Source organism: Haliaeetus leucocephalus, unplaced genomic scaffold, assembly GCF_000737465.1.
Source record: "Haliaeetus leucocephalus isolate CR32 unplaced genomic scaffold, Haliaeetus_leucocephalus-4.0 Scaffold2, whole genome shotgun sequence".
Taxonomy (NCBI): Eukaryota; Metazoa; Chordata; class Aves; order Accipitriformes; family Accipitridae; genus Haliaeetus; species Haliaeetus leucocephalus.
The window spans coordinates 14,097,785-14,125,052 of record NW_010972438.1 but is presented as its reverse complement, the minus strand read 5'-3'; the positions used below and the strand labels follow the sequence as shown (position 1 = coordinate 14,125,052).

The 27,268-nt window shown below is 48.6% G+C and overlaps 1 protein-coding gene across 2 annotated transcripts in view; it reads left to right on the top strand.

The window, feature by feature from the left end:
- The window catches only part of NCKIPSD (NCK interacting protein with SH3 domain), a 52,307-nt gene that overhangs the window by 13,036 nt on the left and 12,003 nt on the right, over positions 1-27,268 (top strand). For both annotated transcript variants that reach the window (XM_010572115.1, XM_010572106.1), the window contains exons 2-8: positions 7,604-7,716; positions 8,486-8,687; positions 13,122-13,209; positions 15,423-16,051; positions 23,239-23,409; positions 24,599-24,685; positions 26,155-26,293. In XM_010572115.1, the coding sequence (XP_010570417.1) occupies positions 7,670-7,716; positions 8,486-8,687; positions 13,122-13,209; positions 15,423-16,051; positions 23,239-23,409; positions 24,599-24,685; positions 26,155-26,293 (1,363 nt within the window). In that variant the 5' untranslated portion in view covers positions 7,604-7,669. The remainder of the gene's footprint in view (positions 1-7,603; positions 7,717-8,485; positions 8,688-13,121; positions 13,210-15,422; positions 16,052-23,238; positions 23,410-24,598; positions 24,686-26,154; positions 26,294-27,268) is intronic.

Below are 27,268 nucleotides of genomic sequence, written 5' to 3'. Positions count from 1 at the left end.
GCTATCCCGTGTTCACTGGGGCTGAGACAGCAGGTCAATTTTCTTTTCCAGTCTCCCCTTTCCTGTTAAGTCAATAAGAGATGCTTTACAATTTGTCCATCGTTTCGGGTTTGGGCAACACGGTAATTATGCCCAAAGAGCAGCATAGCTGCAGTTTGCCGCCTTCTGTCCCTTGCCAGAAGGTTGGTCCCAGAATGGGAGGATTTTGGAAGAAAAGCTGATAAATCATAAATTCCCTTGCAAAATGAATCATGAGTTATTACCTCTTTCTCAAACATGTAACTGCATGCTGTGAATCAGTGCCAGTCTGTGGCATGCAGGAGGCAAGTCCCTTTCAGTTAACATGTACATACGTGCTTTTCTCTTGGATCTGTCTTTGCGTATCAGTTGAATTGCCAACATACTTGCAATTTTTCCTGCTTGATCCCTGGAGACTTTACTTATTCAATACGTGCTGGAAATGTACTTCAGGGTGGAGATGAATGAGAAGGGAGAGAGTTCTCCTGAATGTGGCAGAAATTTGAATTTCTTGGTCCTGCATCTCATATGACTGTCACCTTTCCAGCATTTTGCTACAGTCTCTGCTATGGAAATAGATTTTGGGGGAAAACTGAACCTTCCTCTTTGAATGCCAGAAGAGGAGCCAGAACTTGGCATGGTTTCCCAGGCTCGTTTCTTCCTCTGGGCTCTGTCCTTGCCCCTTGTCCTGGCAACGCTTGGCAGACCTGATAAACTGCAAAGAGTGTTTCTGCAGTTGGGTATTCAGCCCACATCCAAGTTGTAGTCAGCCCAGCACTCTGGGAAGTTAGAAATTAGTTGCATTTTTGGTCATACTTAATATAGGGACTTTCTTATGCACCTGTGCTTAATTGCATGCAAGTGATCTAGGAGCTGTACTGAATCTCAGTGAGCAAAGGGCGTTTGTAGCAGTTTGTTGGGCTACCAAACTGAAGACTGTGTAAAGACCCCTTCTGCTGGGCTTTTTTTGCAACTTTTAATGCTAATACGTCAAAAGTCCTAGAATAACTGCTAGCACTTCACTGCAGCATCTTTCCTTCCATCTTGATGTATGCTGGTTCGTAATCCTGAGCTTTCATCGAAATAGAGGCTATCTGCAGTTTTCTTTTTCAGTGTAGATGGTAGCTCAAATATATATGTGTATGTGTATAACTTATGTGTACGTATATGTAAGTAGAAACAGAAGGTTCTCCTGCACAGATGCAGTGTTGATCATGCCTGATATTGACTTGACTTGACAATTGTGTGCCAAAAGGATGCTAAACAGGTAATCCTAAAGAGAGGGGCAGCTCTGTTGTCTGGTGGCTGTTCGCTTGGAACAGGCTGAGCCAGCGTAGTCCCCTGAAGCATTGAGAGCAGTAAGAATTAAGGCAGCAGAGAACGGCAAGATATGTAAGTATGTGTTGACTGCATTATTTTAAAAACTTCTGTCTCTGCTTTTATCCTCGTAGAGTGTTTTGGCTTAGGAGACGTGTTCTGGTTACTGGAGGGCGCAGAATTACGAGGGGAAGGAATCGGTGGCTGATTCTGATCATCGTGGCCAGTAAGCAGGGTCTGAGTGTGGCTGGAGAGACCCAGGATGAAGCATTTCCACCTTGTGAAGTACAAGTGTGCAGTGGTGGGTTGCATGTGTTTCATTGTTCCTCAGTGTGTCTCTGCCCCCTTCTCTCCGACTCTGAAGCTGCCTGCTCATGGGAGAGAAATCAGTTGAAGTTTGGTTGCTGTGCGTCCCTCTGCTGCCTTCAGGGTTTTGTTTATTCCAAATGCCACTCATGCCTGTACTATCCCTAGTTAGTATATCTCTTTTGCCAGGAACTCTGGCTTTTGCTTTAGCATGATTTGCACAACTTAAGCCCTTTCCCCGGCTATCCTTTCTCTTCATTTCTTATTTGTGCAGGCTGTCTGCTCGAGCGGCTGCTGTCAGCACACAGTGGAAAAACACCGATCTGTTAGAAACCCACTATAGCATATCAGCAGGAATTCCAGATCTGTTTCTGGGCTGCCTCTTTGTCAGAAGAGCTCAGCCATGTCTTTGTTCGCTTGCTAGTGAATCAGAGATGCTGCAGGTTTGTTTGGAGCTTTTCTCATCTTATTTGCTCAGTAATCAGGACAGTTGCCCATTGTTTCACTTGCATTTTTATCATGCATTTTTAAGTGCCGCAAGGCACAGTATCTTCACGCTGACAAGAATAAGTTAATGCATATCTCTTAGCCAACAGCCTGGGGACTAAAAATTTCTGATTGGGGCTGCAAAAAGGGGAAGAGAAAGGAGCTGAATTTCTCAAAGCAATGCAAAAACCAAAACTCAGCCCATTTGTTTGAGCTGTGTGGTTCAGAAGGGGGAACGCTTATCTGCTACATCACTCTGCTGCGGACAAAGGCTAGTTGATTTTTGCAAATTGCTGCCGTGATCATTTAAATCTGGAAGGAATATAGCATGCAGACAGTCTGGCAGTGACTGGGGACTAACGGCATGTGACCTAAGAGGTGGCATTCGTCTCCGATTTGAGTAACAAAGAACCAGCCTGTGCCTGTGTACGCCAGCGGGATAAATATCCTAATTTCAGCAGTGGTCCATGTCTGTGCAGCTGCGTGAAAACCGAGCTGTCACTGGAGACAAAACTTTGTCTGTCTTTTGTTGTTGTGTTGTGAGAGCTGGTGCAATGACATGAGGGTGAAAATCAGCAGCCCTGCCTGGGCACCCCTATGACTGTAAAAGCAGCCGCAGGAACGAGGGCACCGATTCCTGCACATGCAGAAGAGCAAATGCCTTTGATCACTAAAAACTGGGGAGGCAGGAGGAAAAAAATGCTATATTTTCTTGGATCAACCCCCTGCAGAGGCAAAGAAAGGCCTGCCATACGTTAATGGGCCACTTTCATAAATGTGGGAGTCTCGCGCACGCAGGGTGGCTCAGCCTGTCTGCACTGATGCAGCTGTCAGCCTGTTTGTCTAGAAAATGCTTTTCTGAAAGGTATGATTATTCTAGACTGTTGAGCAAGTTCTTCTGTGTGAGCGCATTTAAACAACGCCGGCAGTATGCGTGGAAGGACTTAAAACGAAGAGGGAGGGGGGCAACATTTTCGATAGTCCTGGGAGAGCAGGACAGGAGGTTGTGCTGCCTGCACAGCAAGATGCCAGTAGTGTTTTCTGAAATGCTTGGGTCTCTCATCAGCCTGTACGTGGGGAAGCAGAGGTGTGCGACACATCCTGTGCACGTGTGCTCTCTTTGAGGAGATGGCTTTTGGGGCAGTGAAGATGAGAGCAGTGTGAGCCGTGGGGGTGAATGCATTCCTGCCTGTGCACGGCTGTGCCCCATGTTGGCCACGCTTAGGTACCCACGAGACATCCGGGAAGGATGCTTCTTAAAGGCCTGGCTTTGGCCCTGGGAAAGGCATCCTTCCCCACCTGCCTCGGGAGGACGGGAGTGCAGAGCACCCCAGGGCAGTGCTGGGGTCTGGGCTCTGTCCCTGTCAGGTGTGGAGCCCCCTCCTGCGGACAGGGGCAGGAGGAAATTGGCAGTGGGCTCTGGGGAAACCCTTTGTTTGCTCGTGTTATTAGCAAGGAGAGAGGAAGTAATGATTTATTGATGCTTCTGTGATTCTCCTACACTGGGCTATGATATGAAGGGAGAAATTCTGTTTCTCGGCTGATATTCATGGCTCTAATTGAGCTGTAACTTGTTCCTGCAGGGCAGCTCGTCTGCAGGGTGCCGACTGTGCCCCCAGTTCTCCGATACGGCGCCTCATCAGCCAGTCTAGTCCGTGATCGTCAAGGGTCACTGCTCTCCTCTTCCCCTGCCTCTTGGTGTAGCCAGGCTGGTCATGACAGGCTGTTCACAGAGCCCAGTGTTTCTCTTGCTGCAGTGTTTTATTTGATTAAACCAGAAAGATCTGATAGAGGGGTTGGTGGCCACTCCTTTTTTGGGGTGAGATGCCATGTGAATGTGGATCAATACCTCGCCAAAATACCCCTCTCTTTTCACAGTACGTTGGGCAGAAGGTGGTGTCCTATCGATGCCTCTTGGCTGCAGCCTGGTAGCTGTGCCACCCCATGCCAACCGAGGAGACCCCTGCGCTCACCCCGTAAGGGTGGGCACACACGGCCGGCACCTTCCACGGCCGTCATTGCCCTATCCCTGCCACCTTCTCTGCCTTTCGGGAGATGCCAACGTGGCTGGGCCACTGGTGAACTGGTAACTGGTGAAGGATATAGTTAACAGCTAGCATGCCGCAGTGGCTGCTCGGGGCTCTGCCATGCCCCACCCGTGCGGTTACCAGCACAGCTTCAGTAAATCCAGCTGAATTCCTGGGCTTTACTTGGTACGTCTCCTCTGACAGCACGCTGTACAGCGATGCCCTTTTTGTGTGCTCCCTCGCTTCCCTGTGAGCCTTAGCTTAGCCCGCGATGAGCAGGGTTTCATCTCTGTATCCTGGAGCGTGGGAGGGGGCAGGGGCAGCGGCAGGATCAGGATCGTAGCACAGGGCCCTGCGGGGGCGAAAGCAGACTTCTGAGCAGTCTTTCCTGCCTGAGCCCATTTGCTCTGTTACCTTGGCGCTGGTTTGTGACCTCTCTCTTTTGCAGGCCCTGGAGCTGTGCGTGGTCAGGATTGCCTGCGAGTGTGTGAGAAGGTGTGGGTGTGCGCTGCCTGGCTGTACTGCTCAGGACCTCTGCCTGCCTGCGTCCCAGCTGCGAGCATCCTTGGGAGAGGGTGCTGGATGCAGGCAGGAATCCCTGCCAGCGCTGCAGAGTGACTGGTCTCCCTAAACTGCATGGCGAGAATGGCAAGGCATGTGCATTAACCTGAATTGCTGTGAGCAGGTAATCCCTTGAGTCCTAGGGAGAAGGAGATTGTAGGTGAGACATTGGCAAATCTGACTTTTGCCCCCCAACCCCGCAACCCATGCTCCTTTTAACGTGCTTTTTTGTCCATCCTCTTCAAACAAAGCAATGCCATTTGGTTAATCTGAGGAGCGTGCAGATTGCTTCTCATCACATGATTTATCCAGGATACTGATTTCTATTTTTTAAGCTTATGACTGTAGTGCAGGGGATCCCCAATGCTGGGTGTTCTACAAACCCTGAATGCAAGGCGGCCCCTGTGCTGAAGACCCTGCCCCCTGACCAGCTCAGCTGAGCAAGGGAGGAGGAGATGATTTACAAGTAGCATCAACAATGTCATAAAGTGCAAGTGGCAAGTTAATGCTGCTTTTTATTCCAGCCCTTTTGACAGGGCCCTGTTAATAGAGGGTTGGGGAGCAGAAACAAAGGAAAGAGCACAGCAGCTAAAAGCCAGTTGTCACAGCACTGCTGCATTAGTGTGAAAATGCTGTGTTTTATCAGAAAAGAATCGCCCTTTCCGTAACAAATGACATCTCACAGCAAGTAGCAGCTCCAGCTTGTGGATTCCTGTGGGCTGTGGATGATGTCAGTGTGCCCTCTGGAAGAGGGCAGAGATGCTGAACTGTTCAGTAGGATTCAATGTTCTGTACTGCGATCTACCCTGGGAAGATCAGACTGAGAAAGGGTTGAAACCCTTTGTGGGGAAAAGCCTGATGGGCTGGGGAGGGTGAGAGAAGCAGCGTGAAGGGGTGTATCTTGTGGAGGGGTGGTAGTGAATGTGGAGGGACTACAAGTGGGGGACCAGAGAGTGTGCCAGGGCGGGTGTTTGGAGGCTGTAGCAGGAGCTGTGTTGAATTTTGGGGTGGGAGCTCACATGGGAGCAGCACGAGGGCAGGTGAGCTGTGCAGAGGGCAGGGGTCTCTGGTGCTCAGAGCAGCACTGGCATTCCCTTGGGGATAGCAGTGCTGGACGCTTCTGTGCTGCTCCCCTTTCCCAGAGAAAGCATGCAGCTTGCCATAATTTGCTCTTATCTTCTCGGAAAACAAGATGCATTGTCTGAAATAACTTGCCTTTCCTTCCAACGCTCCTTTAAATGTGTTCAAATGCGCTTTGCTCCATTTCCTTACTTAGATCTGTAGTTAGAGGTGGTGAAATGCTCCCTAAGCCATATGGGGCTACTTAGAGACTTCATCCCAAAGCTGGGTTCTGAGTGTTAGTTTTGTCCTTGATCTGATACTTCAGCAAATTTGGTAGGTGTATTTTAACATACCTGGTTTTATTTCTAACGTTTTCCCCAGTTGCTTTCTTCCCTATCTCTCTCTCTTGGGAAAATAAACAAAAAACCCAACAACAAAACTGCTCCTAAATTTTTCTTTTTCAAAGCTGAGTATTGCAGAGGTGGCCTCTCATCCCTGCCTTGTTTGGAGGGTGTGTTTTTCCCCCACAGTCTGCGGTAGCTGTTAATTCACATTTGGTTTAGTAATTAATCAGGATATAAATAATACATAGCATGTTATCAGAAAACTGTATGCCAGTGCTATGGAGGCAGGCACTTTCAGCCCCGGCAGGGAGGGCTTGCCTTCTGCTGCTCTGCAGCCCCCTAAGGCCAATTAAGGTGCATCCTTGATGAGATGCCAGCCGCTCTTTGGCTGGATAAATGGCTGCTCTGATGCAGGGAGGAGGGCAAAGCAAGTGAAGATGAAGGGGGTTTTAGTGTTCAAACAGCTGCAATGAGCGCTGGAGTCGGAGCATTCCCCTCCTTTCCTGCTCTGCCCCTGCGTGCGTGGGCTGAAGCTGCCAGTGGTGGTACTGAATGGATGGTGCAGGCACCAGCGGCAGCTTATGGGAGACCTGTGCGTCTGCTGGATCCAGGGCAAAGACTTGGTAGCGTGTCCTTTGCCTTCAGCCTTAGTCCTGTAAAGGTCTTTTCTTCTGAAGGTGTGTCAACTGTTGATAAACAAAGCCTTGAAGAATGTCCCAAGTGTGGAAACCTGCTTTACCTTCCCGTGCCCCTTTGCTACAGCTCTTCTAGCCTCCTGTGTAAACCCAGGGAATGACGTCTTTGGTATTTCTTGTTTCGAGGCTGGTGTTTATTTCAGCTGCAGTAATGAGTGCTAAACTGGCTGGCAGGAGGAATAAATGTTGCTATGACAGTTTGGGTGGAGATTTAGAAATGGCACTTCAAGTTGCAAAACAAGTATAAAAACCATCAAGAAAAAAGCAAGCAAAAATGCAAACCCAGAGCCAACGGACTCTGAAGGCCACCAGATTTCAACTCTGTCTGTAACATTCACAGCTGTGTTTGCTCCATAGCAGGGCAGCAAGAGCAGAAATAATTGAGCTTGGGATAAGCTGGGCTTTACAGTGGGATCTCAAAAGCTCCCTGCAGCAGGCTGAATATTCAAGGCTGCCGCGTGGTGCTGAAGCTCTGTCCCTGGCCCTCCTGTAGGGATCATTCGACTTTGGTGCTTGTAACAGTGACTTTCTTTTCCAACCGTAAACCTTGAATGGGCAGACTCAGTTGGAAGCACAGCTTCAAATATATTTCCTCTAGAGGAAGGAGGGAAAAGTGAGATGGTGCTGAGATGGGGTTCTGGCTCTGGGAGCTGTTTGTTGGCTATTTGGCTCGTGCGGTGCCTGCTCTGGGGGTTTCCTGTACTGTGGTCTTTCCTGCCGTAAGCTCTGGTGCAAAAGAACCGCAGCTGAAGCAGCGCAGTAACATGTGGGATGTTGTGTTTCTCAGGTGCTGGAGCAAGATGTGGTTCTCCAGTCTATTGACCGTGCCATTGAGGCTGTGCACAATGCGGCCATGCAGAATGGGGGGAAGTACAACCTGGAGCAAAGAGATGTCCTCCAGTAAGTACAACGGGCATCTGGGAGAGCTGGTGGATGGAGGGTGGTCAGCACGGGATGCTTGTGTCTTTTCTATTCTTGGGGGTCAAGTTGGACGTTGTTAATTTGAGTCCCTGCTGCAGAGTGCTGATGCGCTTGGAGAGCTTACCAGTGTTTGAGCTGGTAGTTGATGCTGCTCCCCCTGTCAACTGCATCCAGCAAAGCAGTGCTTTGGTCTTGCGCCTCTATCCACATGCATGTAAAAAAGAGGAAACTCTCTGCTGCGTTGTAGGCTTGGAGGAGAAATCAAAAACCTTTCCGGATGCTTTTTCTCCTCTCTACCAGCCAGGAATTGTAGAGGTTGTTGGCATGTGGCACAAGGTCCTTAATATGTTCTCAAATAATTGCTCGTGAGGAGAATTTTTGTTTTTCTCTGACACCTCACACTCTGCGCTGAGGCACGCTGGTTTAATCTCAGTTGAACAGCGATTCTAAAGTGCAGGCAATTTCTGAAGCTTGCAATGCAATATGTGACTCTCCCCCGAGGAAGAGGCATTTTTCTCCAGCGAACTGATGAATAAATCATGGGCTCTTGCAAAGCCTCTTCCTTCCTCCCCCAGAAGTGCTTCCTTAGTTTTTAATGAAACTGGAGTTGGTGTTCAGAGTAATATAACCCATTCTGGTATATATAGCCCAAATGCAAGAAATAATTTAAAAATATCATTTAAATGTTGCAGCACGGTCACTCCCTTCCTTTAGCTTTGCTGTTCCTGATGTCGTCATTCTGTTTCAGAAAACTGATCCATCACCGGAAGGAGACCGTGTCCCGCAAAGGTCACTCTCCCACCCCGCAGGGGATGGTTATGACACAGTCCTCCAGCGATCACCATCTAGATGTGGCACGGCAGCCCAACGGGGTGTGCCGGACAGGATATGAGCGACATCACAGTCTTCCAAACACCGAGTTCGAGGAGGAGGATGAAGGTCTCTATCAGGTAACAGTGGCTGGACACTTTCTAGGTTCCTTCTTTGGCGGTATGGCATTGCTTGTCCTGTTTAATAAAATGCCTTTGCAGCTGAAGTCACAAAGCAAGTGTTTGTGCTGCTTACCTGGGATTACTGCAATGTAAATTGATGTTGTCTCTATATAAGAAGTCTGGAACAGTCGCTCTGCCATTTACACTTGTGATGTTTTTTGGGATCCTTGAGGGTCCATAGTTTTATGGTCACATGCAAGATCCACTCTATATTGTGTGACTGTCTCTTAACAACTTCCTAAAAGAGTTGCAAGCTCCCCAGAGAATACTTTGAAAAACAGTTTTGACGTGAGCAGCAGAACTCCCTCCGAGTACTCAGCACTGCTTTGTTTCCCCCTTGTTAAATCTGTACAACAAGATCTTTGGTCATTAAGCGTTTTATCTGCTGTGGCTGCCTATTTTTACTATTCAAAACAAAAAATATCCTTCTTTGTCTGAATGTTGCTTGTCATGATGCATTAAAGGTAAACTGCAGGAAATGTGATTAAGAGCAGATTTTTTTTTATCTCGGCGGCACAGTTCCAAGGTTACTGTGCGGCGCCAGCAAGGCTTCAAAGAAGTAGCCCAGGACGGATGCAGCAGTTGTTGGGGATGAATGATATGGCTAATTACACTGTGTAGGTATAGCTGGATGTTAGGGCTAAAGGTGCCAAGCAAGGATGAGCGTGGAGATTTTTTTCTCCTACAGATGAACATGTGCACTGTAGTTTTTCTTCATCTATCTGGGATAAGCATTTTGAGGCAGTGTTTATAAGGTACTCATACACTGTCACTCCTAGCAGATAAGGCTTGTTTTACACTTGAAGAACTGAGAGTCTGCAGAGATGAAAGGTAGCTCTGGCTCATGCAGAACACGGCAATCCCTACAAACCCCATTTTTCTCCTTGGTATTTGTTTTTGTTTCTGAGCAGCCAAAACCAGCTCCATTCTCAAGCCTGTGCATTATGCACTAAGCAAATGGAGCACCTTACAACCCATTCTCTATGCTGATTCCCTGTCTTTATCTGGTCTGTGGTTTGATTGCTTGCCAAAAAGGAGCAAGACAGATCCCTTGTCTGACAAAGAACTGTTTCTGTCTGGGTGGCACTGAGGATGCAGGTGAAGGGCTTCCAGCTTAGCCCTGTGCTGGAAGCGCTCCTTGAGATTTTAACAGCTCAGTTGAGGGATTTCCTGTGTGCTTCCATATTTCAATATGAACTGGCGGAAGCAGCACTGCTTTCTTCCACTGGTTATGCAGCTGCCTAATAGGAGATCTACTGAAATCTAAGCTTTCTCACTAATTCTGGAGAAGCAGAGGTCTTGGGATGTGCTTTTCACTGCTTGGGATTTTCGGGTGCATTCAATGTTTGCATCTGAAATCTTAAGCAAAATTTGAGGTGTAAATTTCCTGTTGGTGGCTTTGCTCCCAGGGCTGAGCTGGCTGAAGTACTTGGTGATGGCACCTGTGCTGATCCTCTCTTCAACTCCTCCATAGTTATCATGAGGTGGGAAGCTGGGGCAGTTACATACCAGCTGCCAAGGGAGGAGGTTGGGCTGTCAGAGTATTTTAGTCACAGTCTGCTGCATTTGTGCATGCTCAGTGGGTTTGTGATGCTCGTCTCCAGAAGCCTTTGCTGCAGACCAGATGCCTGGCTTGGCAGAGTTAGGCTAGAGGAGGTGGTGGGCAAGGGATTGTTGGTTTGGCTTTTTGTTTTGGTTTTTTTTGTTGAAAGGTTCCTACTATAATGGCATTATTCCAAGGAGTTGAAAGAGTGATGGTGGTCTCTGCCTGCCTGGCTGGGAAGGGGATGGGAGTGTTGTGGTTGAGTCAGCTCTCATCTCAAGCAGCGCAAGGAGCAGAGCCTCTGCTAGCAGTCCCTGCAAATTGGAAAAGGAGAGGAACCACATGTGTAAAATCCATGGATTTGGGGAAGTTCACAGCCCCCTTGTAGAGGCCTGGGGAAAGGGAGGCTTTCAACACGTGTGTAGGTGCTTCCCTCTGGACCCTTGGTAAGGTCCCTCCTCTTTTCTCCCCTCTGGGCAGGAGGGATCTGAGCTGCAGGGACTCCTGCATGGTTACCTTCCCCACGGCAGCTGGACAATGGATGTTTTCTCCCCTTTCCTCCACTTCCATTGGGGGGTTTTGGTGTTGTACATCCTCCTCTTGGCCCCATGCAGCAGCTGGGACGTGGGGCGGAGGGAGGGGATGGCCATCAGTTACCCCTTGAGACTCCTAACTGTGTGGCGGCTCACAGCTTGGGCAGGCATCAGCATGGGGAAATTCATGTGATGCTTCACGTTCTCATTGCAGCGTGCGTGGCCGTCTAAATGAGGCTGGCAGGGCTCTGAGCTAACATTAGCTGTACATCTATTAATTTAAGCACTAGTCTGTAATAGCTATGTTAAATTTGCATGGTAAATTTGGAAGGGCTAATGAAGCCATGGAGATACTCCAGAATGACCCAACCCTAGCTATCTCCAAATAATGCCATGCAGCTCCTCTAAGCTCTGAGCCTGCCTGTCTGCTAAATCCCGCTGCTTCAGTAATCGTGGCCGTGCCGTGCCAAGCAGCTCTGACTCGTGCTGTTAGCTCCATCACTCTGCAGAGAGGGCTCTGCTTTTAGCACAGCTGAGCTTTCCGGATTTGGGACCAGCCTTCCAACCACGCAATGCAGAGACCTCTCCTTATCTGTTTGGCCTCTCTCAGCTGTGCAGTCTCTTTTTGGACCGACATGGATCATTTTTGAAGCTGTATGCAAGTATCATATAGCATTTTACCCAGAGAACAATGTGGGATGGATTGACAAGAGCAGAAGAGCTTAGGCTGGGAGTCTGCAGCAGTATCTCTTACTAATCCACCAGCTGAAGGCACTTGTAAAGAAGTGACTTGTTATGTGACATAGTAAAAGGTTGGATGTATTGGGTGTTGGGTGGGAGAAAGGAACTGAGAGATCCCTTTTTAAAGTCTTTGTAAGCTGTGCAAACTGCTGTGTCTTCACTTGTCTGGTAGGGTCCAGACATGGGCTGTGAGCACCGTATTGTCAGCTTTTGGCATAGAGTCTTGAACATTTGAGGTGGCTCCTGAAGGTGTCTTATTTACAGGAATATCTTTGCTCCCATTTCAGAGGAGGTTTCTGCCCTTCCTGGATCCAGGGGGAAAAAAGTACAATTTTCATTCTCCTTGTTCTGAGCTATTTAAGATAGAGACCTTTCAGGGGCCTGTCTCAGTTTTTCACTGCAGGGACTGGCAGTGCTCTGTGCCCTGTGTGGCGTTATAGGGCTGTTCAGCACTGACAGATCACAGCAAAACTCCTCTTCCAGGGCTAAACAAACCTGGAAAATTGGCACTGTGTGGTAGCCTGAATGTCACTATAGATTCCAGCTGGCTTCAACATGGGCTACCTGAGACATTCAGGCCATCACCTCCTTTCTCTTCCCATGCTGCCCTGGATGGTTTTGCTGCAGGCAGCGATTGCAATACCCCATAAAAACAGAGGCATGTTTCAGGCAGCAGGCTTTGAATTGCAGAAGTCTGAAGACCCCGAACTGTGTCTCCTGGCCCTGAGCCACTGGGATGTCAGGATTAGGGTATTGATGCAATGTGCTTCCACCTAGCTTGGCCACTGTGTTCAGCGGCATCCTACTGATCAGAGGTTAACCCTGAGGTTACACCTCACCGGAGTGATTCTGGCTGAAAGCAATGTCAGTGATCATGGTGTTTGGGTCCGAAAGGAAAAGATGAGTGTAGGAGTCTGGGTCTGGGGCTCGTACGCTGCTGGCTCGGCATTCCTAGCAGAGGCGACTTACAGGACAAACCCCAGATGTGGAGAGTTAATGCAGCTCCCTGGCAAAAGCTTTTCCCAGGGGGTCTTGCTATAGGCAGCGTAGGACTGCACAGAGGGTCTAGCCCTGTTTTCTCCCTGCATGAGCAGAAATAGCTCTGAAAGCATGGAAAAGGCATTTACATGTCTCCAGTCCTTGGCTTTGTCTTTCTGCAAGGGTATTTGTAGCTGATGTAATGGATCTCTCCAGAAGAGTGTCTAAATATGCACTCTGTTTGCAGCCTCTGTGGAGCTATTGAGAGTAATGTGGAGTCATGGTGAGTGTGTGGGATCGCATTTGGAATAAAGGAGGAGTAAATGCTTGACAGGTCTACACGATGTGTGTGCTGCTGAACACAGCAATTAAACAAGGGCTGCTTTGCCTGTCACAGGGAGGGGATGAAGCCGGCTTGAGTCCTGCTTTGTTCTTCTTGGAAACCGCCTATTAATATCTGTCCTCCTGAGAAAACTTGCCCGAATGATGAGAGAGATGTAAGGACAAATCTACACACGCACACGCGAGAAAGGTTTCATAACAGAGAATGTCTTTATTGTCAACCTCCTTTGATTGCTCTGAAATCTTTCCTTATAGATCCCACCACAGCCCCGGCGTGCTGCTCCTATCACCCCCCCACCTCCAGAGAAACGCAAGAATGCACAGATTGCCGCTCCCGTTAAAAGTAAGGACAAACCACTTTCCAGATCTCGGGCACGAAACAGACACTGGGTGATGTAACAGTCATGGTGCCCGCATGCTTTTGCTTTGTGCTTAGAAGACCATCCTTACATATATCCTAAATTCCTATAGGTTTTATATCCTTATATATATATATATATATATATATATCCTAAATTCTTAAAGGTTTTAATGCTAATGATCATGAGCTGGTGGCCAGTGCTCCTTCAAGCCTTCTCTGATCTGGGAGGGTCTGGGCAGCCTGGCACCTGTGGACGGGTGCCAGGTATCCTCCCGGTCCTCTGGTGCTGGTGGCCCTGGGAAACGTGGTGCTCTCCAAGGAGCAAACTCTGTGCCTGCTCATGTGGCTAATCTGGCCAGCACACAGCCTTGGTGATTTAAGATCCTTGTGGGTGTTTTTCTCCCACAGACACCATGGCCATCTCCCAGCAAGGCAGAGGGATTTTTCCCTGGCAGTGCAGAGTGTGGTAGTTCACCAGGGGGAGCTCACCGGTAGCGTTTTTAGGACAGGCCCAAGTCTGCTTTTGGCTCCCAGTCTGTCAGGCCCTTTCTTTGTACAGTGCTCAGATGGGATTTCCATAAAATCGGCGGCTGTTGTCTGTAAGGAGCAGAAATAATAACAGGGACACGGCTGTGTATATGCTGCCCACAGGCAGGGGATCTTCTGGTCGTGAGCACTTCAGAGCAGAGCAGGACCATGGGGCTAAGGCAGGAGCTTCTCCGTCTTCGGCACGGTTGGGCTGGCAGAGGCAGTGGTCATCTTGCTGAGTTGCTGTCAGCTTGCCCAAGTGCTTTCCTGTGCTGTGACAGTCATGCCGTTAGTGACACAGCCCATCTCAAGCCCACTCATGTCCCCTTGTGAGGAGCAGGGCAGAGCTGTTGATCTGCAGGTATTTAATTGAAACTTGGGGCTGGCACCAGCTTGTTTAATGGTACTTAATGGTATTGAGCCATTTTTCACTGTGGTAGTGGGAGTTTGCAAAGGTCAGTTTCCTTCAAGTCATTGTCTTGATTAATGAAGCATGGTGGGAACTATGATTTGTGAATGCTCCTCTGTGAGGAGAAGGAGAAAAAAAGAGGAATACTGAGCCCCTGTGGGAGGGAAGGGCCCTGTTTTTCTGCCTAGCTTGTGCTTGCTTTGGGTGGAGTGGTGGATGGAGTAGTGGAGGGCTCCCAGGACCAACAGCGCAGGAAGGGTTGGAGTTGCCTGCAGGGGTGCAGCAAAGGTGTTTCACATGTCTGTCCCACTGGTCCTTCCTTTGGTGTGTGGGAAACTGCCTTTCCTGGGAGCTGGGCTCCCTGTGGGGCGCGCTCCTTCTCTTCCAGTGCTAACATCAGCTGCTCTTGTGAAACTCTGGATGAAGGTGGTCCAGTGTTTGCCCAAGTAACTGTTTTCATAGTCAGGGAAGGACTTGGATACATTTTTGTACCCTAGAAACTAATGGATAATGTTTACCAAAATTATATATTAGACCAGGTTAAAGGAAAGAAAAATCTTAACATCTCTTGGTTGCAGTGGGTTTTTTTCCTTAGAAGACGGGACAGCTACCACTGCTAGAGCTACTCAAAACTAGAGGCAGGGAGGGGGAGAAATACAGTAGAGCAGCTAATGTGGAGGCTTGTGAAAGTGGTGGATGCTAGCAGGGCTGCAGGGCTCATCATCAAATGTTGTAGAGTGCTGAAAGGGAGAGACTAGAGGTGTTGTCAGCCAAATGTTTCCCTCACAGTTGGTGTTAACCATGGCGTGCAGTCAGTGAGGTGCGTGCAAGAGGGAGGTGCGGGCTGGCATGTGAAGCCTTCAGTGTCTTGCAATTCTCAGGCACCATCATTCAAAAGTGAGGGCTTAAATCCTGAACGCAGAGAAAGGCCCTTGTTAAGCCAGGGGGGAAAAGACTTTTCTGTCCCTTAGTCCTGTCCCTCCCTCCCCCCCTTCCTTCCCCTGCGTAAAACACTAAGCCCTTTGAAGGGTATGCATCTCAATAGAGTAGTTTTCCCCTTTCTAAAGAGGTGATTGTGCGGGAATGCTCCAGAGAGAATTGGTACAATTTTGCTTTGAGATAAGTGAGGCAGGAAGAGGAGTTAAACTGCTCTGGTCCATGCACAATGAGCCTTTTAATGGACTGCGCTGTAGCAATTTGTTTTTTTCTTTTTTCCTTTGATGCTGTTGCTAAGGCATTTTTAATTGTTCCCTTTCAGACGCTGTTGAAATTATCCCTGGGTCAGCTTCTAGTGCCTCCTCTATAAGCACGACATCCCTGGATACCTTGTACACCGCTTCTTCTGTGTCAGAGACCGCTCTCCCGACAGCCACCTCCAGTCCTGCCAACACCCCACCCCCTGTCCCGAGCCGGAGCGTCCACACCACGATAACCCGCAATTTGGATGCTGGCTCTGTGGCCCACTCCCGCTATGGGACTTCCCCAAAGGATGGGGCCAGCAAATCTCCCCAGACCAAGAGGGCTGCACCAGCGCCACCGGCTGAAGGGGGGACCCAGAGGTCCCACACTGTGGATGGGGAGAAGGCTTCTCAGGTGAAGAAAGCTGCCCCGGCCCCCCCTGCAAGCCTGGATGCCTTCAACTCCCTCTGCCTGGAGGATAAGGCGGCAGCTGCAGTGGAGCCAGCATCACCAGAACCCAGTGGTCTGGCAGCGTCCGTGCCCAAGACGATAGGTGCCGAACTGATCGAGCTGGTGCGCAGGAACACCCACCTCAGCTATGAGCTGTCCCGCGTGGCCATTGGCGTGGTCATCGGCCATATCCAGACTTCCATCCCAGCAACCAGCAGCATCATGGAGCAGATTCTCATCTCCGTGGTGGAGAGTAAGGTAACGTGCACGTGGGGCTGGGCAGGGGGCCGCTGCAAACCATGTCCTAGCATCGGGCAGAAGGTGTTAGAAGCTCAGTGAGCTCTCCGAACATTTGGGATGAGAAGTGCAGTGCGATCCCAAAGGAGAGGGGAGAGGTGCTAGATGGGGGTAAATGTCTAGCCAAGGGAACCAGGGGTTTAAACCAGGTCCAAGTACTTGTAGCAGGAAAGTGGAAAACAGGTGAGTTTATTTCTCAAATGAGCTGCAGATGTATGACATAACCTTGAGTGTGGAGCTGGGGGTGAGAGGTGAAACCAGCTGAGAGGGCCCTCAGTGCTGGGAAGCACTGGTAGGCTGTGGTGGAGGGCTGGGCGTCTCAGATGAGGCTGCAGTTTGGGGACAGGGTCCTGAGATGGACAGTAATGAATTGAAGCATGTGAGCACATCAGGTGGGAGATGACAACCTTCCAGGTCCCAGGGACAGCACTGGTGGCAAAGCAGCAGTGGGAATGGGTGCAGCAGGACTTCAGGCATGCTGAGAAAGCTCTGACATGAGTTGTTGACCACTGATTGTGAAAGCTCACGGAGAACCACTGTGGCAGCAGAAAATCAGAGAAAGAAATGAATAGTGACTTTTTAAAGAGGTGTTTTCTGTTATGAATGTGACAAATAGAAGCTGAGGAAAATTGAGCCTTTGCAATAAGTGCTTCTGTATAGAAACATTTTATAAATAATGCATTGTATAAACTCGTTTTCTTCTACAGTACTGCACATCCTCTGTAGATTCAGCATGCTTATGAATACTATAAATCTGCATGGATTTTTGTCTCTTTTGATGATGGAGCACCCAAAACTTCTATATGTCTGGCCTGGTCTTTCATCAAAGCGATGAAAGCTAGTTTTCCATAGATGTGAACCTCTCTGTTCCATAATGCACACCTCAGCCCTGCTTTTTTTAAAGACCATGGAAGAGGAGTTTTTCAGCCACTGGAGGAAGAGCATTATCTTGAGCTCGTTCTAAATAAACCTTATGCGAAAACGACCATATATTCCTCCTTTCTCTGCGGCAGACATGCAAGGAGGGAAATAAAAGGATGCTTCTTGCAGCAGTCATTGAAATGGCAAAGTGCACCTGGGCAGCCCTCCACTTCAGTTGTATGGATAATAAATTTCAGCTCCCACTTGCTAAATACAGCCCTGAGGAGTACGCTTCATATAAACATCTAAGATTGGAGTTCCATTGCTAATGGCAAGATTATAATGAACTGTTCAGAGGCATTTGAATATGGAAAACTAATGGCATTCAAATTGTAGACCAAATTGTAATCTGGTTAACTGGCTGCACTGTATAGAGGGTCCTATAAGCAATCATCAAGTCTCAGTTTGTGGCCATAACCCAACAGTTAATTGCTTCCTACTTCAATAACAATACTGTGTCAATGTGAGATCTAGATTCAGCAAAAAAATTTAGCTGTTTCAAGCATATGTTCTGGCTCTGACTTACACACTAAGTTCAGTTTTCTGTTATTTGGACCTTAACCAAGATTTGAATATTATTTTTATCTTTAATACCTGTTCTTGGGATACAATAAGCTTAATTCCACAGAAGTCATTTAGTGCCAGGTTTCTGCAGAGGGTGTTTGAAAACCTCCATTTCGTGGCCATTGCTGCAGACCAGCCTGAAAAAGACAAGAAGAAATTCTGATGCTGCTGCAGGGACGAGTATGGATCTATTCGTAACTGATACAATATCTGTCATCTAGGACATCCGTGGGACTTAAAAATGCCCAGTACTGTACGCAGAAGGTCCTGTACCATCTCGTAATACCTCATCATACCTATCTTGAGTGGTACTGCTTTCTGAAGGAGAGCCCAAGTGAGCTTGCACAGTGCTTGTGGTGTGTGTTTTTCCTCAATGTCCCACACAGAAGATGTAGCTCTGCTGATACGTAGGGGCCTGGTCCCAGATGAGGTTGTTCACCTGGTGTGGAAAACCAGTTCTAACAGTTGAAAGGGCAGTCCTGAGTAGTTGTGGGGTGGCTGTACTGCTGTAGCTTCATTAGCGTAGTTTAATGGTACAATTTATTATTCTTGTCTTTGTATTGTTCGTTATACCAAATTGTTCCACAGTCTCAGGGGTTTCTGTGTATAATTGTTGCTGAGTCATCAGTTCTAGGTCAGGGGCTCTTTTTTCTTTAATTTGTAACTTCTGAAATCCCTCTACACCCTAATCCATGCAAATAAGTGGTCAATTCTTCTTTTGCATATTTTTCAAGGTCTTTCTTTCACCTCCTAAAAGAGAGCGACATATCAGCTTTGATTTAAAGCTTTGGTCTGCTCCGAGTAGATATACCTGCTTCAACCTTTTGTATCACGTTCTTTAATTAGTTATATCCTTTTTATTCCTATTCCATTCTTACTTTGAAGTAGGATCACTGGTTTACTAAATCAATTCCAGAATCCATTACCTCGCTCCTGTCCCCAGTGCCTTCTGAAGGTTGAATTGCAGTGGCACTTCCCTCTTATTTACCTTTCCACTCCTCCAGCGTGGAGCCTGCCCAGGCACGTGTTTTCAAGAGAACAAAAGACCCTTCTGCCGCGACAGCATCATGCTCCTGCTTTTAGAGAGGTAACATAAGGCTATGCTGGGGAAACAGCAAAGACAAGGAGGGTGCTGAGGTGCGCACACCTTAGGAAAGATGCTTCAGAGGTACCATACTACTTGGGTAAGCCTAATCTGCAAGAGCAAATGTGCTGAGTTGGCTTCCCCGTGTCAGGATTTGGCCTGGCCTTGGAAATGGCCCCTCTTCTTGTCCTTGAGCTGGTTCATGAGTGGCTTGGTGACTGGGCAAGATGCACAAAGGGAAATGAAAACCCTTTTCAAAGGCATTGCCATAGTGACTGTCTAAACTGGAGCTGGCTTTTATGGGAACTTGTTTGAAATTTGGATGTAACTAAAGATAATATAGGTGCTGCCTGGTTTTCAAGCAGCTAGAGAATCACTTGGATTAGTATGTATTGGTGATACATGATTGCCTTCAGCTCTACTGAATTATCTCCTATTTGAGAGAGGGGAGTACCACAGAAGTCTTGTCTAGGGAGGTCGATTTGCGGATTTATTAAACTGAGTGCGAGGCAAGCAAAATTGCCTAATACACAAGCTAGCTACACCTTGAGAGGGAGCGCTTAGAAATCACTTACCTGCTTTTTATTAAATTAGCATTGCTCTGTTGCACTTGTGACCCAGACCCATCTCTGGGTTGCCTTAAATTTGAGCTTGAAAACTGCTGACAAAGGTGTGTAATTCAGTTTGCTCTTACAGATCAGCCCAGGCTGCTGGGTGGGGTCCAACGGTTCGTGGATGTGTTCAGATGGAGGAACAAGTTAGGAAGTTGGTGTGGGAGGTGACCTATTTCCAGAGGGGGTTTCCCTTGTAGTACTGGGCTGTGACCTGCTCCCAGCTACCCATCACCAGTGCCTGGTGGCTGCCTGTTGTCCCCAAGGAACCCTGGCAAACCTCGTGGCTAATGTGGCTGAGCTCCCTCTGCTTCCCCTGAATCCATGTGGGCTGCCTCTCGCGTGTAGTTCCTGTTCATTCATTGATTTGGCTTTGCTTAAAGGAGAATTGCTTTTGAAAAGATACAAATGCTTCTCTGGGACTTAGCTTTTTCCCTGCAGGAGCTTTGTCGTCCTCCTCGCCTGGCACAATGTGAAGGTCATCAGGGTGAGTGCTTTCAAGGCTGAGTCCTTTGGTTGGGCTGTTAGTGTGCCTATGTAGGGCTCCTCCTTAGTGAAATACTGTAACAAAAGTGAATCTGGAGGGTGGGAGGAATGCATTAGTGCTTAGGCAAGTCCTTTGCTCACTAATTGCTAGAGAAGCCTTTATGAAGGTCTGTGCCAGAGTCTTCATGCGCAGCCGTCTCGGTTCAGCTGTAGATGGGCCACGCTCATCCAGAGAGAGCTGCTGCTGCGTACATCTGCGGAGCAAATGTGCATGGGCTGCAGATGGCCAGGACACCTGAAAAGCGAAGGCTGCAGAGACCTTACTGAAGTACAGCTAACGTGGTGGTTGAAAGCCAAGCACTCCTCTCTCCCGTGCCACACCGCAGGTCTGTGCATGGCAGGCATTGTCTCCCTGAAGAGCTGACCGGCCCTGCGACAGGGCTGTGTCCCTGGGGTGTCCAGCCAGGAGCAGACCTGCTGCTGCCAAAAGAGTGTGTGGGAGAGGCCTGCCCTGGGAAGCTTGGCTCAGCTGAAGTCAGGTGTCTCTCTTGCACCATGTTTCATCTGGTTTAGCAGCTGCCGAGGAGCCTGGCAGTCTGCGTGTGCCGAGAGCAGTGTTAGCTACTTGGTTTTTTTAGATGGTGCTGTAGCAGGAATGGTTTGCTGCCCAGAGAAGGGGGGAATTCCCAGAGCAGTGCCCCTGAAATGTGTGTAAAAAGCTGCTATACGGTTTACCCAAGGCAGATCTGCGCTCATCTGGATGGAAACTGCTGGTAGGTGCACATACCCATGCCACTAGTGATACACCACACTTGCTGATGTAGTGGGGAGGGAGGCATGGGAGGAAGCAAGGAAAAAATGGGAGGAAGAACTCAGCAGGACAGCATCTGGGTTTTCATGGCAGACATGACCACCTTGAGCAGTATGGGTGTGCCGAGGTTCCCAAAATGGTTTGGGGCTGCTCAGAAGGAACAAAATCCCTGTAGCTGTTTGTTCTGCTGGGTTGGGGGGAGGGAACTATTTGAAACAGCAAGATAATGCAAAGTGGCATTGTCAGAAATACCTAAACCCCCTCCTGCTTATGGGCTCTCCAGCAGATTCCTGGAAACGACCATATGATGAGGCTGCAGGTTGAAGTAGCTGCCAAGATGCTTAATAAGCAGAGACCTGACCCTGGTGGTGGGAGGGCTGAGAATGGTGCTGAAGAGTGCATTGAGACAGTGCGTGGTGTAGTTATACTGGTCGGATTGAAGAGCTTGTTAATGGATTGATCTCATCCAAGTCCATTAGGAGCTTGATACTCAGTGGAGTTGTAAGGGCTGCAGATGAAGGATTGGAGGAAGCAGATTAGTGATAAGAGGCTGAATAGAGTGATCATTAAAACGAGTATCCATTAAAATGCTCATCCAAATAGACGTCCCAGCAGTGGACTGAGGCAGGACCAGCCCTGCACTGCTCTGGCAAGGAGGATGTGAGTAAGGTACAGGAATGGAGAACCCTCTCCCAAGCAGCTGGGATACACGAGGACAGGCAGTGTTGTAGGTCCTTCTAAAGAGAGGAGGAGATGACAAGACCAAGCACGTCTCTTAACTAACGTATTTGCTTCTGTGATAAGTCACCATTCAGTGGGAGATGCTCCTGTGTTTGTGCTCAGCTCCTGAAAGCTGCCATCCTCTCTCACAGCTGGTTACTTGGTTTTCTGCTAGGCCATCCACAGCTTCCCAAAATGTTAAGAGTGTACAGAGGGTTGTGTTAAACCAGCGTGCTCCTTCCTTCGTTACCTCCCTGACAAAAATTATGTAATGAGCAGCGACAAGAAGAATACTTCTTTCTTATATAATTGAAGCATTGAATTGAAGTCCTAATTAGTTCATACCCCAAATACCCCAAAGCAAATTACTAACAAAGTTGTCTCTAAAAGCAGACAAGACGTTACTGTTAAACCTGGAGTGGTTTTCCCAGCAAGGGCTGAAGGTGTGCAGGAAGGGTGCCGCTCCCGCACTGGGCAGTCTTGCGTGGTGCTGGCTGCTCGTGTCGTGGGTGTGTGACTGTGCGTGCATTGCCACTGACACGAAACATGGGCTTGTGTCTCCATACAAAATCGTTCTGCTCTGCTTGTAATGTGAAGGTCTGCTCTAAAGGCTTGCTCCCCCTGGCCATGCAGCCGGCCTGTTGGAAGTAGCTGTACCAGGACAGGACTAAGTCTTCTCCAGGTTTCCAGGAGAAGACAATGTGTAGTAGCAGGGTGTCCTGACTGGTAGTGGTAAAGGCCTTTTCACACGGAATGATGTGACTTGTCACTGCACGCTGCAAGACAGCTTCATCCAAAAATTGTTAAGCGCTTGGTCTCAGCCAGTGGGTTTTTCCTGTTTGAATTTCTCAGCTCTGTTCTCTTTCACCTTGCTGACCTCCTGCTGCTTGTTGTCACTGCTGCCAAACCCTTTTGTATATAATTTAAGTTCTTCTGCAAATTAGTCCTTATCTCTCTTAATGGTGTCTGGGCTCATCACCTGTAATCAGCCTGGTTCCATGTGCTGGTCCCTGCTTCTTGCCCTGCTTTCAGGAAACAGGTAGTTCATATGATGTACTTAGGTCCTAGAGAGTTATCCTAAATTGCAGACCACAGCAGCTGTTGGGGCAGGTTAACTGCTACCTGGCTACTCCCCTCTTTCTCAAAGGAGAGGAAAGTATAGGAAAGACAACTGAAGAGTGAAGCATTTGCGGTAAGGGTTAGGTATGCAGTTAGTCTGCATCGTAGCTACAAGCTCCAGAGCTGCTGTGAGCGGTGGTTGAGCTCTGCTGTTTGGAAGAAAGCAGAACGAAAGCGGCCCAGGATGAATTGGTTCTATCCTTGCTGCAGAAGATGGCAGACGTAGTATTGAGCAGTTGGCATGTAGAGTACGATGCAAGTGTTTGCTCACAAGTCAAGGATTAAAGGAAGGTCTGTCCCTTTCAGGCTGGAGGGAGGGGGCAGTGAAGGGAACTTCTGCTTCCTGGAGGCAGTTGTGCAGTGTGGTGGTTTGGTGTCCAGGACACATCTGTTTTACTGGGGGTGAGCCTGCAGCTGTGCTCAGCTGCTGCCTGGCAGCGGTCCTGGTGGTTACTAAATGCCATAAGAGAAAAGGGGTATAGCTGTGTCTGAGTGAGGTTTCTTGGGTCCATTAACATCCTCAGAAGACAGCTAATGCTTCAGCAGGATAGTGGCAGCTTGGATTTAAAGACTTTTTCACTGTGCACCAGTTCTGGCACCTATTTCAGTTCATTCATTGCATTAGCTGTGCAAGGAAAGGAGGCAGGTAGAGGCCCCAAAAGTATGAGAGCTGAAATAATTGCACGTGTCTTAAACTTGCTGGTTTTTTGCTGCCAGCTCTTGACTGAATGAGGTCAACTGCCAGTCCTGAGACAAAGATTAGAGGAAACAGGCACCCAAACAACAGCTAGCTGTCAGGACCCCACTAACCAGTTGTTTTGCTATTGTGCAGAATCTGAGTGCGGGGCTGCCCTCGGGACAGATCTGCCACGATGAGCAGCGGCTGGAGGTGATCTTTGCAGATCTGGCCAGGCACAAGGATGATGCTCAGCAGCGCAGCTGGGCGCTCTATGAGGATGAGAACGTCATCTGCTGCTACCTGGAGGAGCTGCTTCGCATCCTGGTGAGTAAATTTCTTTCTTTACAGGCAGAGCAGAGCAGACAGCCCTGGTGGAGTTCCTTTCTTCTGACCTCCTTCGCCCCTGTGTTGCCATCAGATCTGCTGTTTTAGAGGGCATAGGTTTCTTGTGCATCCTTTACCATCGATGTGAAGCCCTGCCCTCCTGTGTGGGGTCTGCAGTGCTCTTGAGCTGCCTTGCACTTTACCTTACAAAGCTGTTCTGAAAAGAGTTATAGAGCCATTCTTCATGATAGCTGTGGTATTTACCTATCACAGGAGAATATAAGCCCTCAACTCCAAAAAAACCCAACCTCCCACAGAAGACCTAGAAGTCTGCTGTGAGGGTTGTAGCACTCCTAGGCCCATTTCAAATGTCTTCCATTTAAAACATCGTCTGTGGCTGGGAAGTACCTGTGGGGTGAGGCCCATTAAATGCAAAGAAAATTCTTTGGTTGCCTTGACAGTGAGCTTTAAAGCTATTTTTGTGAGAAAGTGTAAAGTATCTCACCACATCTGTGCGTACAGGAGAGGTACATTCCCATAGTGAGCAGCAGTGGGAAATACTGTCCCAATGCTGTTGCTAGCATATACAAGGCCATCTGTGTACTGTGATGATATGGGAGCTGCCATTCAGTGCAGTGACATGGTCTGTGTTACAGGTGCTGGTGTGGGGTTTGCTCTGGCACCTATTTTGTATTCCTCTCCAGTTCTGACATAAGCAGAACAGATATTTTTTTGCGTAATAAATGCCCGTGTCTTTGTCACTCAACATAGGGCCTGTGCCGCCTCGCTGTGGGCCTGCAGGGCGAGGCAGAGGTGGATTTTGTGCAACCATTCCCTCATAATTTAGGAGTGGGAGATGTACAATACTTCTCAGGATGGGAACAGTGCTGGAGCTGCCCTGTGTAACTGCATGATGCAGTCATCAAGGTGCTGCTCAGGTCATGGGTTTTTTAGATGTTTTCAGCCCAAGACATGTTGTATGGCAGAGACATATCTCAAGAATTCACTTTGATGCAGAATCTGCAGGGTGGCGGTTCTTGAGCTGTCTGTGCTCTGCCTTCAGTTTCTTTGAGAGATGGTTGGGCTGGGGCTACTGAGATTTGAAAGCAGCTGGCCTCCCTCAAGGTACCTGCAGCAGGCACCTTGCTGCTTTGTGCCACTGGGCTGACCTGTTCATTCCTTCTTCCAGACAGATGCAGACCCAGAAGTTTGCAAGAAAATGTGCAAGAAGAATGAGTTTGAATCCGTCCTGTCCCTTGTGGCGTATTATCAGATGGTAAGGTGGGAGAATGCATCAAATACCTCTTTTTGAGATTTCCCTGAAGATGCAATAGGGCAGGGTTGCTATGATGAATGTATGGGAGACATTCCCCCTGCACAGGGCAGTTCTGTGAACTAGATGGAGTTGCAGCACATCCCTTTTGTGTGCTGGCTAATGTCAATGCTATGCGTGCAAGTTGTACGGAAGAGCAGAGAGAGGATGGTATAGACTTCGAAGTGGTAGCTAGCACTGTGAAGGGTAAAGCTTGCTGCTTTTATTAGCTCCATGGGGGGACAGAATTGGCATCACTAATATCTAGAGGAAGGATTTCCAAGGATGCCTTGGGAAAGCTGACAGGCTGTGGCTGCTCCTCTTTTAATTGATACACTCCTGTGCATTAGTGAATAGCTTTGCTTAGGAAAGTAGGTTGTGAGTAGAAGCCTTGGGAGTGAGGAAGGAAATCAGTATTCAGAGGAAGAAATTGAAGTTTTGCCTTCAACGCCTGTGCGGTGTTGCTTTGCCCCTCTCCTTCCTGGAATGTGCTGTTGTAGGACTCAGGGGGGGTTGGAAACTTGAGCCCATCTTGTCCCTAAGTCCCCAGCTACAGCACATCAAGCCTTGTGGCATTTAGCTTTCATCTGGCATTTCTGTGTCTGAACCCAGAGCTCAGCATCAGGGGGCTGTAGCATACCTGAGAGCAATGGGAAGGCAGGCTGGGTATAATGGAGCCTGCTGGCTTTTACTGCCTGCTCTTCTCTGACCAGGATTTCCAGGAAGCATGACCAGATAGAGAGCAGTTGGGTCTCCAGTCCCAGCTGCTGTCGTGCCCAGTGCCAGAGCTTGGCTCACTTCTGTTCTCTGAACCCTGGAGTTGTTGGCTGAGGCTGTACTATGAAGGTTACCCCAGTACCAGCACTGTGTAGGAGCTGCAGGTTGAGCATCATCTTTGCTGGAATCCCTGGATGTCCCAAAACTTTCTGGTTTGTACCCTCTGCTCCCGGCACAAACCCAACAGCTTCACAGTGGAGGAGCTGCTTCCGTGCTGTTCATTAACCATCACGTGCTAAAGAGGGTTTCCAAATTTTGGGTTGTCAGGAAACTTCCTTCAGAGCAGCATTTGCAAAACCTCAGCGTGCTCAGAGAATCCTGGCTACTCAGCAAATTAAATCTGTTTGCTGGGGATGGGTATAGGTTGTTGATTTGTATCATATTTAGTGGATGAAGTGGGGCATTTCAGAACTGAGCTCTGGCTGCCACATGCCCTGACTGCATATGCCAACAACCTGTAGCCAGCCCAGTTGCGAATGTTACCATAAAATGACTCCTGTGCTGTTTTTAAAAGCTAGTAGAGGTTCTGGGTTCACCATCACCCTGGAAGGGTCTGTGGCTTCCCAACAGTGGGAACTTCTAGCCAGTTATGTCTCTGCCTTAGAGTATAAGCCCTCATTTGGGACATCATTTCATCTAATAAATTACTTCTGCAGGAACACAGGGTGCCGTTACGGCTGCTGCTCTTGAAGTGCTTTGGAGCCATGTGCAACTTGGACGCTGCAGTCATCTCAACACTTGTAAACTCTGTGCTGCCAATGGAGCTGGCCCGGGACATGCAGACGCACACACAAGGTGAGCCAGAGCTGCTGTACCCAGGTCCCCAGGAATGTGTCTTTCCATTAGATGATTTACAGCAGCACTGGTGGCCCCTCATTGCCTGACTGCTCTACGTACCCAGTGCTCTGGGGAGAATGGTGTCTGTTTTTAAAGTTACTCAGGTTCTTACAGCTGTAAGTGAAGAATGCACGGGAGGGGATGTTTCAGTCCAATGGTGCAAGGCCCTCTAGCTCTTGAACATGCCATTAATGATCTGCATCACTTCTTGTAGGTGTCTTAAAGTACATTTTGAGCTGTTCCAGTTTTGTTTCATGATGCTGACAAGAGACACCTGCAGATCTCAAGGAAGATCTCTGCAGCTTCTTATAGGCAGGGTTTTTTTCAGCACTCTACGCCGGATCTTTGCAGTGTTTCTTGCTGGTGAATGAGATGTATGCTGGTTAAAGGAAAGGGCCTTCTCTCCACCACTGTACTGAGAGATGGTAGTGCTGTTAAAGTGGCGGTCTGGGTCCTCTACAGGATAGTGCCACAGCTCTCTTTCCCCAGCTCTTTGCTTTCCATACTCAGGCTTTGCCCTTGTGTTCCTTCTACTTCATGCTCCTGCTCCCTTTGTTAGGGTGACCTGTCCCTGCTATTAACAGGAACATCCTTTCTGCCCTTTAAGCTCCATGTGCTCAAAAGCTCAGTGGTGGTGGTCTGGTCAGATTTGCTGGCATTGTCCCCCAGAGCTCCTGCTTAGCCCAGTGTCCTTTATCTCCCAGCAGCCAGGAGCAGGTGCTGAGCAAGAGCCTAAGAACAAGGTGAACATGTAGTAGTACTCCCCTGACATTACCTTCCAGCTCCCTATACGTGCCTGACCCCGGCAGTCACAGCTTTACTCCCCATTTTGAAGTCAGCCTGTAGGCCAGCAGTGCTGGCAGTGGCATATACTATTTAAAGGAATGTTGAAAATCCATTGTTTTGTGCTCATCATGACCCACAATTAAAGTA